We start from the raw sequence: 15,546 nt of genomic DNA on the forward strand, positions 1-15,546 counted from the left end.
CCAACAACCTTTCAATATCTGTCAATATGCAGATGTCTACGGGGCATCTCAGCCTTATTAAAACGTCCAAACCTCGGTTCCAAGTCTCCGCACCTTTCCCCACCTGGCTTCCGTCACCGCACTCCCCTGCCTCCCACCTCTCTGCCAGCTTCCTCCGTCTCCTCTGATAGCTGCTCCTCCTCCCCAGGGCCCAGTCAGTCCCTACCTCATTTCTTTCCTGCCCTCTTTCTACTCATCCCCTTGCGGATTTCATTCAGTTTCATGACTTTGAAAACCATCTAAATGCCCACATGCCCTGCACTTAGGTCTCTAATCCAGACTTTTCTCTCTGAGTCAAGATTTCATATCCACCTAACAAGTAGACATCTCCATCTGGGGGCCAGTCTCTATATGAGCATCCAAGCATCCCCTGAGCTGTACCCCCACCCCCCTGAAACCTCCCTGCATCTCCCCCACAACTTCTCAGCAAGCAGCCATCCATCCTTCCAAGTACTCATAATCCTTAATTCCCTTCTGCCCTCACCCTGTCAGCAAATGCCGTCACCTTCAAGATGACCCAGAATGTGACACTTGCCCCCATCTTCCCGGTGACCACCCTAGACCAAGTCACCTCTCCCCTGGCCTATGACAATAGAATAATTCCAGCGGCTTTTATCCCAGGCTTCCCCAAAAGCTTTGCGGAAACAAGTAGGGTGAAAGTTGATGGATTATAAACAGAACCCCAGCCTCACAGGCAAGCTTCTCTCCCCATTAGCTTTGTGAGGCCCCAGGCATTCTCCTACCCTCTCCAGAGCGTGACCACCAGGTCTAACACACAGTGGGGCCTGGAAGCAACAGGATGGTTTTATAGGGACTCCAATTCTTCCTCTGTGTCTCCCAGGCCCCCAGCCCACTCCCCCAGGTGAATGAGATTTAAACCTGGGTTTAGAATCCAATCCCAAATCACCTGCATTCTGGCCCTTTGATCCTCGGTTATAAAACAGGAGCAGGGGCAATAAGATTTTATTATTAGGAAATAATGTAGTTCCCAAACAGAGAAACTGGAGGCCCTAACTACTGAAAGCCATAGGGGACCTCCCTCCCGTTACGGATCTCCGGAAGGGAGGTCTTACCAGACACCCACCCAGCAAGCACCTCTATCTGACTTCCAGCCTCTAAAACTGTGAGAAAATACATCTCTGTTGTTTCAGCTGCCCAGACTCTGGGACTTCGTTAGGGCATCTGAACAGACTAATTCAAAGGTCTGCATCTGCTCTTCCAGCCCTCCCAAAATCTTTGAAATCAACTCTCTGCATTAAATACCTCTCTGCTTGACATAGCTACAGGGGCCTTTCTTTGCTTAAATGCTGCTGCTGCTGCTGCTAAGTCACTTCAGTCGTGTCCAACTCTGTGCAATCCCATAGACAGCAGCCCACCAGGCTCCCCCGTCCCTGGGATTCTCCAGGCAAGAACACTGGAGTGGGTTGCCATTTCCTTCTCCAGTGCATGAAAGTGAAGTCGCTCAGTCGCGTCGACTCCTTGCAACCCCATGGACTGCAGCCTACCAGGCTCCTCTGTCCATGGGATTTTCCAGGCAAGAGTACTGGAGTGGGGTGCCATTGCCTTCTCCGGCTTAAATGCTAGAGCAGCGTTTTTCAATCCAGGGTGGGCAACCCACTCGTAGTGTGTGAAAGCAATTTTATGGGTCTCAGCAGTATTTTTGAAATGAAGAAATGAGTAGAACAGAATAGACACAAATTCTTGTAGAGTGTACCAAGCACAGTAAATTCTGTGAAACTTTGGCTTCGAGCATACAATTAATGGACTGTATGTGTGTACCTGGTCTCAATATCAACCTTGCATTTTGCAGTGAGCTGTGGTCAAAAACATTCGAAAGACCTCATAAGGGGACCTCACTACGCTTGACCTCCAAGGGCTGTTCCATAAGGATTTAGGGTGCTTGGGTGGCTCTGCCCAGGGGGGGTCCTGGGGGAAGGGGCAGAGCTGGGAAGAGCCAGGTGTGTGCAGCCGAGGCCCAGGGCCCCAGGGGAGGGCAGGGCGGAGGCACTCACTTGCCCAGGAAGCACTTGGGAACGGTGCTCAGCTTTCTGCGACGGTCCTTGATCAGGTTCACCTTCTTGTTCATCATCATGTGGTACAGCTTCTCCCCTTTCTCCGCGATCATGACGTAGGCGTCGCGCTCCATGCCCAGCTTCAGGCCTGCGGAGGAAATATGTCAGCACCAAGCGCTGGGGAGCCGAGGGGACAAGCCTGTGGATCCCGAAAGCCTGTCTCCAGATGACCCCCCACTATTGCCAAGAATCCCAGGATGACCAACCACATTGGCACGACCTTGGGCAAGTCTCCTCCATTAGCCCTCAGTCTTCCCATCTGTCTAGTGGGCTAAACCAGATAAGCTGAGCTCACACCAAGTTATCACAGTCCCAGAGCTCCTACCCCTTCAAAGACCTGCTTTTTGGCAGATGGCCCCTATCTCTCTGGAAAGGACCCTACGCCCGACTGGGGGAAGCCATATACGCTCCCGGATCCAGGAAAGCCCCCAGTCACGCACTCTCGCGCTGCTCCCGCTCGCGGATGATGGCGTCCAGCCACTTCTGCTTCTCCTCCGCCGTCTTGGCCATGCAGACAAACCACTTGTTCTTGGCCGTGTTGTGGATCTTCCAGCCATTGGTGACGGTGTAGCCATTGCTGTGATAATCCGCTAGTGGGGGCAGGAGGCAAAGGGAGGGGGTCAGCAAGGACTCAGCCATACAACTCAACATTCATCATTATACGTTTATGAGTGAGGTCATGGGACCAGCCCTGCCTGCTCCAGAAAGACAGGGCGGTGGAGACCTCAATGGGATCGGGTTTGGGGGTTGTACTTACCATCCTTCAAATGCTCCCTCTCCTATCTCTTCTCTGGTGGGCAAGGAAGACCTGCCCGTAAAGAAGTCTCCCCTGGTGCTTCCCTGCCTCCTTGCCCATCTCCTTCGTGCACTTTAGGCTGCTTAAAACCCTAGTGCAGGGGCTTCCCTGATGGTCCAGTGGTTAAGAACCCGGCCGTCAATGTAGGGGACCTGGTTTGGATCCCTGGTCTGGGAAGATTTCACATGCCATGGGCCACCTAAGCTGCTGTGTGCCGTAACTACTGAGCCTGTGCTCGAGTCCAGGAGCCGCAACTATTGAGCCCAGCAGCTGCAACTACCGAAGCCCATGTTCTGCAACAAGAGGAGCCACCACCGTGAGAAACCCATGCAGCACAACGAGGGGGCGCTGGGCCCAGGCAGGGCACGGGCGGGGCCTACCTGTCCCGTCCTCCACGTTCTCCACCTCCATGACCTCAGTGTTGATTCGACCCCGGAAGATGTACAAGGAGCCATTGATGGATTTGGTCCTCTTGGTGGATTTCTTGCCCCCAGTGACCCTGAAAGACAGCGGGAAGTCGGCATCCCCTACCCGTCCCCTCCCTGGGCCTCAGTCATCTTCAACAGAGTGATCGGGTGCAGGACAGTAACACAGAAGGATACCCAGGGACAGGAGCAGGGCAGGAACTGGCTCAGAAGCATGGTGTTTTGGCTGGTGCTGGGGTGACTTGAGCAAGTCTCTTTTCCACTCTCAGCCACAGCTTCCTCATCCGGAAAATGGGCTAATAACCTTGCTGACTTCCCAGAGCTACTTTTGAGCCAATAGGAGATGTGGATGTGAAACCAGTAAGGAGCAATAGAAACCCCACTCTCCTAAGGCTAGAAAATGGGTAGAGGCTGTCAGGGTGTCTAACAAACAGGAACTTCCTGAAATAAAACCAGAATGGAAAGGAACTCCATTTCTACATGGAGAAATCAGTATCTACCTACCCATCACTGATTCACTCGCTCAGGTGAACTCTCACACATCCACGTAGTCACTTGACAAACCATCTGACCAGCACTTCCTCCAGGAAGGCTACCAAGGCGGGACTGGGGGCGTCACTCACCCATGCATTCAACAGGTGATCGAGAGAATACCTACTGGGCACTACTCTAGGTACAGCAGGGAAGACGCAGTCTCCGAGCAGGGAACAAGACGCCGTCTCTGAGACTACATCTTCCAATACAGGAGGGCAGGAGGCACCCCCAAAGCTCTCCATCATTCCCCCTTCCGGTTCCTACCCCCTGCAAGATTAACCACTATCCTGATGTCTAACCTCTTGGATTCACTTTCCTGTTTTGGAACTTCACGTTCATGGAATCACATGGGGTGATGGTGACGGACATTTGGGTTGGCTTCAGTCTGGCGCTGTGCCTTATGTTCTGGCACGTGTCTTATGAAGAACATACGTGCGCCTTTCTTCGGGTTCATCTACCTAGGAGTTGAATTGCTCAGTTATAAGGAATGCACGCAACTGGCTTTGGTAGACGCTGCCAAGCCACACCCCCAGTGGCATACAGACATTCCAGGTGCTCCACAGTCTCCATAACTGGTATTGAATTTCTCATTCTGGCCATTCTGGTGGCAGAAAAGAGAGTCTCTAATAAAGATTTCATCTGTATTTCCCTGGTGAGTAAAGAGGCTGAGCACTTTTTCATGTTTATTGCCCATCTGGTGTCTTCCATTTGTGAAATGACTGTCCCTTGACCATTTTTCTGTTGGGCTGTCTTTTTCTCAATGCTTTATAACAGGGCTCAGCAGATTTTCTTCTGAAAAGGAACCAGCGTGTAAACATTTTCAACTGGGTGGGCCAGATGGTCTCTGTTACAACTACTGAACTCAGCCCTTGAGGCATGAGTGCATTCACAAACAACACAAAAATGCATGGGCATGGCTATCTGCCAATAAAACTTTATTTATAAAAATAGGCAAAAGGCCAAAATTGGCCTATATATTATGGATAGGAGTCCTTTGCAAAGTGATAGCAAAGATCTTCTCTTCTGTGGCCTGGCTTTTTACTCTCTTCTTGATGTCTTTCGAGGAACAAAAGTTCTTAATTTTAATGTAGTCTGATAAATATATTTTCCCCTTATAATTATACTGTCTGTACAATTTAAAAAATCTTTGCTTACCCCCTAGATCATGAAGACAGACTCCTATGCCTTCTTCTGGAAACTTTATTGTTTTGTTGTTCACATTTAAATCAATGATCCATCTGAAGGTGACTTTTGTGTATTGTATGAAGGGTCAAGACTCATCTTCTTCCTGCTGGATATCAAACTGATCCAGCACCATATACTGAACCACTTTGGTACTTTTGTTGAAATTTAAATGACTGCTTTTACGTAGGTCTATTTCTGGACTCACTATTGCATTCCATTAATCTTGTCTGATTTTACACCATTTTAACTACACTGTCTTAATTACAGCAGCTTTACAGCAAGCCTTGGTGTCAGTAATCAAAGTCTTCCATCTTTGTTCTCCTTCAAAACTGTCTTAGCTGTCTTTGTCTGTGTTTCCATGTAAACTTTAAAAATCATTTACGTACATAGACACACAACCTCCCTCCTGCAATTTTTATCAGAATCACATTGAGGTTCTAGCCAACGTCTGATAAGAGAATGGAAAGCATCTGCTGGTGATGAGGGGTAAGGCAGGCCAGAATGAAGGACAGCTAAGACTCTGGCCTCAGAGCCTGAGTAAATGGTGGTGCCCTTTATTAGGAATGAAGAAGACTCAAGGAGAAAAAGGTCTGGAGCAGGCGTTGCAATGAAAGGAGGAATCCTGGCACTTCCTTGGCAGTCCAACGGTTAAGATTCCACGCTCCCAACGCAGAGGGCACAGGTTTGATCCCTGGTCAGGGAACTAAGATCCCACATGCCGCATGGTGCGGCCTACATAAAATGAAGAATCTTGTTTTAGACCCAAGTGAAGTGTGAGCTGTGTGTGACAAAACCAAGGGAAGACACGGTTTTAGATTTCTCCCACTTTACACACCCTGTACCAGGCACCATTCTAACCACCTTACGTGTTTTATCTTAATCTGTAAAAACAACCTCAGATGGAGATGGAGAGTGCTTTCACCCCCACTAAACAGATAGAAAAACAGAGGCAGGCGGCAGCATCTCTGCATCTGTAACCACTACACAATGCTGACGCCTCCATGATCTGAAACCAGCAGTTGAGACAATGAGACTTAGCTCTCCTGTGCCGTTTCCTCTTCTGAAGAACGGGGAGGCGAGTTTTTAAAATTCTCCCTTCCACTTCTGACACCCGAGAAGCCTTTTTTTTTTTTTTTTTTTTTTTTTTTTGGCCACCTGGGTCCTAGTTGCAGCAGGCAGGATCTTCACTGTATCTTGGGGAATCTTTCATTGCAATTTGCGGACTTAGTAGCTGAGGCACAAGAGGTTAGTTTCCCCTCTGCATGGGGGATCTTAGTTCCCCAACCAGGGATGGAACCTGCATCCCCTGCATTGAAAGGCGAATTCCGAAGCACTGGACCACCAGGGAAGTCCTGAACAGCCTCCAGTTTTGAATCAGACCAGAAGCACTCTTGAGTCAGAGACCTCTCCTGACCCATGACCCGGACTGGTGGTGCCTGGCAAAGATATAACCAGAGGCAGACAGCTACCAGCATCGGGCGTTTCCTGGGACCACATCAGAGTCAGGCCGGGAGCTCCATCCGCCACTGACGGCCCCAAGACCTCTCAGGGCCCAGCCCTCGGGTTCCTGACCCAGTGCAGGAAAGGTGGCAGCCTGCCAGCTTCTCCCGTGTGATGTGTGCCCTCTGCCTCCAGCCGGCCCCATTCACTCGAAAGCTTGAAGCCAGAAACCGCGTTACAAGAGCTCCTGTGGCCACAGGGCCGGCCCCAGAAGGCCGCCGGGGGTCCAGCCCCACCAGCATCAGCTGCTGTAGGTCCAGCGCAGGAAGGGCCCACACAGGGGTGGCTGAAGCCTGAGCAAACTCGGCCCGGGCTGGGGGCCCACGGCGGCCTGAAGGGACGTGCTGTTTTCTAAACCCCCGGGTTCTGGGAAAAGGGCCTGCCTCAGACGGCCTGGGGAGGTGCTGCAGGCGGGGCTACAGGTGGATGCTGGCAGTGGCCTTGGCATCGCCGAAGGAGGACTCTCAGGACGGCCCCAGTGAGGACAGGCAGGGCGCAAGGCAGGAGGAGAGGGCAGCGTTGATGGAGGGACAGGAGGACACGTGAGTTGCAGACAGACCAAGGGAGTGAGCGGGAAGAAAACATCAGTGAGAAACACGTGGCCCAGCCACGCAGAGACGGTGAGGAAGGACACGGAGGCCTCTGACCGGAAGGAGCAAGCCCCAGAACAAGGAGGGAAGGGGGCAGAGGGAGGGGCCTGTGGCTGAAGTGCCTACTCTGTGCTAAAGCTGCACTGATGGGATCACACTGAATAGGAACTCGTCACTTGTGGGGGTTAACAGTAACAGCAGCTACTCGCTCTGGGCACTTACTATGCACCAAACAAACTTAACAGGTTTGTCCTTCAAAATGTCTCTGTGGGGTACAGGATAATTCAACCTATTCCACAGATGAAGAAACTGAAGCAGAGAGGCCAAGTCATGGAGCTAGAGAAATAATAAGGAACTCGGGTCTTAACCAACCACTATTGTAACTTTTTTTTAAATCAACCCCATTTTACAGAAGAGAAAACTAAGGCTCAGAGAGGTCAGACTGCTGAAGGAGGATGATGAGAAGCTTCCTCACGCCCACACTGAACACCCCTCACTCATCCTGTGGAACGGTTCCTCACCACAGGAGGAACCTTAGGAGGCCAGAAGAATCAGACAAGGAAAATGAGGCTCGGGGAGACAGTAAGTGAGAAGCCCAGAACCACGGAGGAAAGCGGAGGTGATGCTGAGAGCAGGGCGCAGATCTGGACCTCCCCTCAGCCCTAGCCTTTGCTAGATAAAAGAATAAAGAAGCCTCTGGCAAGTCACTATTTCGTCCCTGAAGCAACGTAGCAGGAAGAAGTGTCATTCAAGAAGGGCTGCACTGGTCAGTTGTGACGGTCCTCTACCTCCTCAGAGAGAAAACCACAAGGCAGGGATTCTCCTGGCCCACCAACCTACCCACCCACTCGTCCACCCAACCGTCCACTCATGCCCCACCCCTCCGTCTCCTAACGTTCCCTCTGTCCACTCACTCATTCACCTCCCATCAACTCAACCATCCAATCACCCAACCTCCCACACCAGGGACTAGCCACTCTGGCAGCTACCAACCAAACATTCTTCAACACACCCATCCAACAGACCATCTATCCACCAATCTCGAAACATCCACCATCCACCCAGCCTCCCAATTTTATGACCATCCAGCCATCCATCCATCTACCCATTTACTTATAAAGGCCCCAACTCAGCTTTCTTCTAAACACACCTCTGCCAGCCCATCATGTCTTCATATCCATTCTCCAATGACCCAAACATAGATTCCCCCAACCAACTATCTATCCCTCCATCCAGCCAGCTCCTAAACTCCAACCACTCACTCACTCATCTACTCACTCATCCGTCCACCGATCAGTTCATACACGCATCCACAGGCACTGCCTCCCGGCCTCCCTTCACCTACACCCATTAATCCCCCAAACTTCCAGCTACGCATCCATCCCTCCTCCCGTTTGCCCACACATCCTACCAAACATCCATCCCCATCGGTCTACCGCTCATCCAGCCGTCCATTCACTCTACAAAGTTTAAGAAGCTCCAATGTAAGAAACAAGAATGACAAAGACACTATGTTTCCCTCAAAAAACTGTAACAGGAGAAGGACCCCTCCCCTCAAACCATCTATGTTTGGATCTTAGAATCACAGGATGCGAGTGCCACAAAAATAATCTCCAAACTCCCATGACTGCCTCAATCTACACTGTCCACTACAGCAGCCACAAGCCATGCATGACTACCGAGCACTTAAAAGGTCCCTAGCACAAACTGAGACGTGCTGTAAGCATAACAGACACACTAGATTTTGAAGCTTTAGCCGTACATTTTTCTAAAAGAATGCAAAATATCTATTCACTCAATTTTTTAAACTGATTAGGTAGAATAATAATATTGGGGGATATACTGGGGTAAATAAAATATATTATTTAAATTCATTCCACCTACCTCTTTTTGCTTTTCTAAATGCGACTACTAGAAAATTTTAAATAACCTATGTTCCTGGAGAATACTGATTGAGAACAAATCCCTCCACTCAGAGGAGAAAAGGGAGGCCCAGCGGCCCTAGGGGGAAACTGTCAAGAGTGCAACCGGATCCCAGCCTGGCCCCGCCTCCAGCCACTCACCTGGATTTCCGCTTGCAATAGACCAGCAGGTTGTCGAAGAGGAAGAAAGCTCTCTCCTGGATGTTGCCCGCAGAGATTTTTAACAAAGTCCCTTGCAGGAGGAGCTGGGTGCAGATGTCGGTGAGGTTGGAGCCCTAGGAGAGCAATGGGGCAAGGAAGCAGGGCATGAGCTGGTGAATCCAGGAGAGCCCTTGGGAATACCCCTCTTTGTTCCCAGAGACAGACCTGCCCCTGCCTCCCTCACATCCCCAAAATCTCAATGCACCACTGGAGGTGAGCAGACAGAAACCTAGTACCACCCTATCAACGGCTTCCCTCTGGGGCATGTGCCAGAATAATGCTGGTGGGAGCATACAGAGACAACCGCTGCTCAGAGAGGGGCCCTGGGACCTGGAGAGGTGGAAGGACTCACTCACCCCACACGGCCCAGGCTGTGTTTTGTTATAGGTTTTGTTGTGTTTTGTTTGGTTGGTTTTTTTGCCAATCCCCTGCCCCCTTATTTATTTGCATCTTGTTACTTTATTTCCTCCACGAGGATGCCACCTCTGGGACTTCTCTGGTGGTCCAGCGGCTAAGACACCAAGCTCCCCACGCAAGGGGTCCAGGTTCGTGCCCTGGTCGGGGAACTTGATCCCACATGCCGCAACTAAGAGTTTGCATACCGCACCTAAAGCTCCTGCGTGCCGCAAGACCGAGAACAGCCAAGTAAATACATAAACGTTTTTTAAACACTGGCAGAATTCATTATGTACATATAAAGAATGCCACTTTCCTAAGGACAGAAGCATTATCAAGCATCTGTCAACCATCTGCCACTGTACTTCCAGCCCCTCCCACACACTCTGGCACACAGTAGGTGCTCAGCAAATGCTTGCAGAACAAGTGACCAACCCCACGGAACACCACCAGGGGAAGGATTCTGAGAGCACTGGGGATGCGAGAAGAGATGGGAACCGTTCCTGAATTCTACCCGGTCATCTGTGCTAAGTAACCAAGATGCTGGGTGTGCGTGGGGTGCACTGAACCTTCGTGGGGCTCAAGCAGTGTGGTCAGGAAAGGCACTGGGGAGGCCTGGGAGGATGGCGAAGATAAAGAGGCTGAGGATACAGATGGGGCGAGGTCCCTGCTGGAAGGAGTCCTCGGAGCCAAGGACCACACAGGTCCATCTGGAGCTCTGAGGGGACCAGGGCCCAGGGGAGAGAGATCTTATAGTGATGAGAGAGAGCAAGCGGGAAAGAGACCTTGGAGGGCATGGGCCCCTGGGGAGGGGGGAGTCTCAGACCCCCATGCTCCTCTTCCATCCGGGAAAGGCGGTTTCAGCTGGCAGGTGGCTGCCCAACCACAGACTCCACGTCTCAGCATCCCTCGTGCCAGGTGTGGTCTTGCGACGATATTCTGGCCAGCGTGCCCCGCTTCTACATCCTTTTCTTGAGAGAAAACCGCCTCCCTCCCGTTCCTCCCTTATCGCCTCTTGCCTAGGCTGGAAGGCGGCCACAGTGGCAGGACCCGCTGTAGCAGACGGCAGAGGACAACACGGGAAGGGGCCAGGGTCCGAGCGGAGCAGGGCCGCCCCACCCTCAACCTGCATCGCTACTGAGAAATAAACCATTGGGCGGGTTGCTCTGTTGCTGCTCTCGTTTTGGCTGCAGTGCACAGCACGCCGGATTGCAGTTCCCTGACCAGGGATCGAACCTGTGCCCCCTGCAGTGGCAGTCCTGCGCCCGAACCACTGGACTGCCAGGGAAACCCCAAGATTTTTATCTCACTAAATCATTAACGTCTCTCTTTTGCAGAGCCTCCAACTTTAAGTGCTTGATGTACTTTAAATACATCAAGATAAGGATGGAGGCCCCATCCACAGGTGGGGCCTCTGACACTGAGGCCCAGGGGATATGACAGGGAAGTGTTTATTTTAGGGGAAATTCATTATAGACCTGCAGATCACAAAGTAGCAAGAAACCAAGAGACAAGATGCTGTCTCTGCCTGGAAATGAACTGAGGGAGGAAAGAGCGGGGATTCTTCACAGAATCTCCTTCCCCAGACACTCAACACCCAGGAGCGACAAGTTCCTACCCCAGAGAGGCCTGCTATCTCAATTATTTCTGAGACCCAGCAAGAGGAACTGGTTTTGGCAACTCAGAAATGAGACTGTCTGCTAACTGCCTGCCGCAATTCCCTCCGTTGCTATCAGAGCGGGTTTGCTTGGTACCCATGGGGCAGCTGGAAACAACAAATCCATTCCCCCAGTGCTGCCAGAGAGCCCCCTCTGAGTCTTGGGAAACCAACTTCTTTGCAGTCAAGGGCTGCGCAGCCCAGGACACAAGCACATACCCGTTAACAGAAATCACCGCCTGGACACTTGTGTGCCGCTGGCAGATACATGACGCCCACAGCACAGAGGCCCAGCAAGGTAGTGTGCCTGCTGCTCCAAGGGTATAGGGGCAAAAGCGGCCCCTGGAGCCTCAGCATCCGTGCAAACTGGGAGAGCACGACTCCCCGGTGATGAGACTCCATCCGTGGCCCACAGGGCAGCTCAGAGCAGACGGCAGCACGACACTTCCTTCGAGACCCCGTGCTTCTGTCTCCTCTGCCCACCTCTCTCGTGCCCGCCTACCAGTCCCTCCAGGCTCCAAAGGGGATCTGGGCTGCTTGCACGTGCTGTGCTTCCTCGCTCAGTCGTGTCCGACTCTTTGCGACCCCATGGACTGTAGCCTGCCAGGCTCCTCTGTCCATGGGGATTCTCCAGGCAAGAATATGGAGCAGGTGCCCATGCCCTCCTCCAGGGGACCTTCCCGACCCAGGGATAGAACCCAGGCCTCCCACACTGGAGGCGCATCTTAACCGTCTGAGCCACCAGGGAAGCATTCAAATGTATAGTATTTTAGAATAACTATACTCAGAGTAAAGGGAATACCCAGATTGGTAAGATACAGAGCACCAGCTGACATCAAAGTGAAGGGAACCAAAATGCTGTCATGCCCATCGCCCTTCAGGGTGGAAGGCTGCTTCTATAGGAACCTACTACTGGGCCCGGCTGTAAGGACCAAGAGCCCAGAGGCCACGCAGACCCAGACCAAGGCTAGGGGGCCGCACAGAAGAAGCACGCCCAGCCTGGGAAGTTGCCTCCCTGGCCTCGGCCAAGGGCCATGCAGGAAACGGCATCTGAAGTGCCCAGGACACTGCAGAGGGAGGCCCCTTCCACCTCAGCCCTGCCAAGAAAGAAGCCCAGCTGACAGTCTCCCTGGAATCCTTGAACCCAGATCAGGGCTGGGGCTAAGGGCCACATACACACAAAGAGGCTGAGCACCTCGGTGTCCGCCAGTCAGGGCTGCAGGCCTCCTTCAGACAGAGCAGAAGTGAAGTGCCATGCAGAGAAGAGGGCGAAAGCTAACACAGGCACACAGCTTATCACCCTCCAACTTCGGTTCTAAGCATCTCACAGAACTCCATTAATCCTTACAACTCTCACTTTACAGAAACGGAGTTTCACTTTAGGAAAAAAAGGCACAGAACAGTGAAGTGACTTGTTCAAGGTCACACGGCTAGTCCAGGCTTGCCTGGTAGCTCAGCTGGTAAAGAATCCGCCTGCAAAGCAGGAGACCCCGGTTCGATTCCTGGGTCTGGGAGATCCCCTGGAGAAGGGATAGGCTACCCACTCCAGTATTCTTGGGCTTCCCTGGTGGCTCAGCTGGTAAAGAATCCACCTGCGTTGTGGGAGACCTGGGTTCGATCCCTGGGTTGGAAAGATCCCCTGGAGAAGGGAAAGGCTACCCACTTCAGTATTGTAGCCTGGAGAATTCCATGGACTGTATAGCCCGTGGGTTCTCAAAGAGTCAGACACGACGGAGCAGCTTTCACAATGATACAGCTAGTGAGTGGGTGAGCTGAGACCTGAACCCAGACAGGTGGCCCTACTGCCGCGCCCACTCCCCTCTGCCACCTGTGCTCCTCCTAGACGGGGACCTGAAGCGTTTTGGTGCATCTGTTGGCCTACAGCAGGAGTCTTCAGAGGGGCAAGAGCACAAGGCATCCCAGAGAGGGTGGGAAGAACATACAAGAATTTCTATTTATGGTCTCTCTTTTTAACTTTATGTTTTCCTCACGCTTCTTTCTCACTGTCCCTCTTTGGGGGAGTGAGCAGTGGACAGTCTCTTAAACCGGGGCTTCCAGAACCAGCAAGAATGGTGTGTCCTCTCTTTTTCTTATTAAGACCATGCATGTCTTTTTACAACTGTGAGCTTCTCACGGAAGTCTGCGGAGCATCCCTTTGCAGGAGGGTCAGCCCACACTGGTATGAGCCCTGCCAAAGCTGCATGATGCTTTCTCATCTAAAAAAATCAAACAAGAAATCCTGCTTTGCAGCCACGGCTCTTCCTGATGTTTATGGAGTATTTACTTTGAACCAATAAAATAAGAAAAAACACTGTTCTGAGTGCTTTGCATTCATCTAATCCCCAAATCCTCAAGTGACCTGTGTGGCCTCCTGCCACTATCCAAACTTATCAGATACGGAAACTGAGGCAAAGGCACCCCTCCAAGCAGAGGGGGTGGGCCCATATGCTTACTTCCACACTCTTGTGACATACTCCCATTTCCTGGTGCTCAATAAAATGGATTTATGGATTACCTTATCTGGTTTTAACTAAACCAGTCCCACAACTAAAAAGGACAATTGGCTTATAGAGGATCAGGCCAAAAACACCCACAGATCAGAGATCAAACTAATGAGCACACAGCAAGAGAGTAGCCAAGACAAGATGGGCCTCCTCCGGAAACAAGTCCCTTGCCAGCCATATTGCGAGAGAGAGGACAGCTATCTAATCAGATGGGCAAGAGGTCAAACAGACTAGAAAGTATCAAGACGAGAATCAAAAATCAGGACCTGCAACCACCTTTGTTCACTGTGAAAGCTGCCCTAAGTCATCCAGTCCCCTGAGGTGCTAACTGCTGATGGCATGAAGTTATCGCAAGCAGCTCCACAGTTAAACATTATTTGTTTTAGCTGGAACATATTATTTTCCCAAGTACACTCTGAGGATCAAACTTGAAAACCTTCCTACTATACAGAACACTAGGTCACATTTTTCTAAAATCACCTGTGTTCTATGCTTCACTTTATTGACAAAATGACACCAGGAGACAACTTTAAAGATACTATTTCTGAAATTAGACAAGTAAAAGTGAAAGTGTGGTTGCTCAGTCGTGTCTGACTCTTTGTGACCTCATGGACTACAGTCCACCAGGCTCCTCTGTCCATGAAATTCTCTAGGCAAGTATACTGGAGTGGATTCCCATTTCTTTCTCCAAGGAATCTTTCTGACCCAGGGATCGAACCTGGGTGTCCTGCATTGAGGGCAGATTCTTTACCAACTGAACCATAAGGGAAGCCCAAAATTAGACAAGTAGGGGGAAATGAGGCCAGGAGAATAAGACAGACGTGCTTAATGCAGGATCATCTGTAAGTTAAAAGGCTGGATCCAAAGTCAAGAGCCTGCACCTCAGTTTTCTACTCTGTGAAATGGGGATAGCAATAGCCCTCTCTTCCAGTGCTGGAATAATGTATAACATGTGCTCAATAATTGCCAGCAACTCTTACTCTGGGTCACTTTATTTCCTACTGCACCCAGCAATACTGATCAAAATAAGGGCCATTCTCAAACTGCAGATTTTTCAGGGTCAAAAGAGCCTCAGAGACCCTTAGTTTCTATTTCCCTAGGCATTTACCAGAAGGCATCTGGAAATCACTTCTGGTCTGGCTGCCAAACTGCTTGCTTAATGCTCTCCTCACAGGAGCCCACATGAGAAATTTTCTTTCTAGCTGGATGTCGAGAATTGCCCAGCTTCTTCCTTTTTTGACAAATGAACGCTAAGTAACTGATGTGTCCTGCTCTTTTTACCTTGGCTGCCAGGAAACTCGAAGCCCAAACAACAGATATTTAAACATGTCCACTGTATATACACTTCAGGTTAGCATATTTGGTGAAAGTAGCCAAGTGACTGATTTCTGGCCAATGAGATGGAAAAGGAAGTTCTTCTGGGGCTTCTAGGAAAGGTTTTCCTCCACTAGGGAGAAGAACTGGGTCCCATCTCCTCCTGATTTGTGTCAGATGATACCTGGAGCTGCGCCATCATGGAACCACGGAGGGTCACAAGAAACCAAATCAGAGCTCTGGCATCATGAAGGTGAAACAAGATTCCTTAGAGGGAACACCCTAACTGACACAATTTTCAGGAACAGAAACCAAGCAGAAAAAAATGAGGGCCTTACTCAATTCTTGGAGGGGCTAGAGCAGCCTAGAATTACAGCTGCCAGAAAACCAAGAACCCTGCAGAACTAGCCC

The 15,546-nt window shown here is 50.8% G+C and overlaps 1 protein-coding gene across 1 annotated transcript in view; it reads right to left on the reverse strand.

Moving 5' to 3' along the window:
• The window catches only part of PREX1 (phosphatidylinositol-3,4,5-trisphosphate dependent Rac exchange factor 1), a 178,927-nt gene that overhangs the window by 51,512 nt on the left and 111,869 nt on the right, over positions 1–15,546 (reverse strand). The window contains exons 7-10 of the mRNA XM_018057997.1: positions 9,205–9,338; positions 3,288–3,406; positions 2,552–2,701; positions 2,052–2,199 (exon numbers count right to left, since the gene is read on the reverse strand). Coding sequence (XP_017913486.1) covers positions 2,052–2,199; positions 2,552–2,701; positions 3,288–3,406; positions 9,205–9,338 — 551 coding nt within the window. The remainder of the gene's footprint in view (positions 1–2,051; positions 2,200–2,551; positions 2,702–3,287; positions 3,407–9,204; positions 9,339–15,546) is intronic.

This window comes from Capra hircus, chromosome 13, assembly GCF_001704415.2.
Source record: "Capra hircus breed San Clemente chromosome 13, ASM170441v1, whole genome shotgun sequence".
Taxonomy (NCBI): Eukaryota; Metazoa; Chordata; class Mammalia; order Artiodactyla; family Bovidae; genus Capra; species Capra hircus.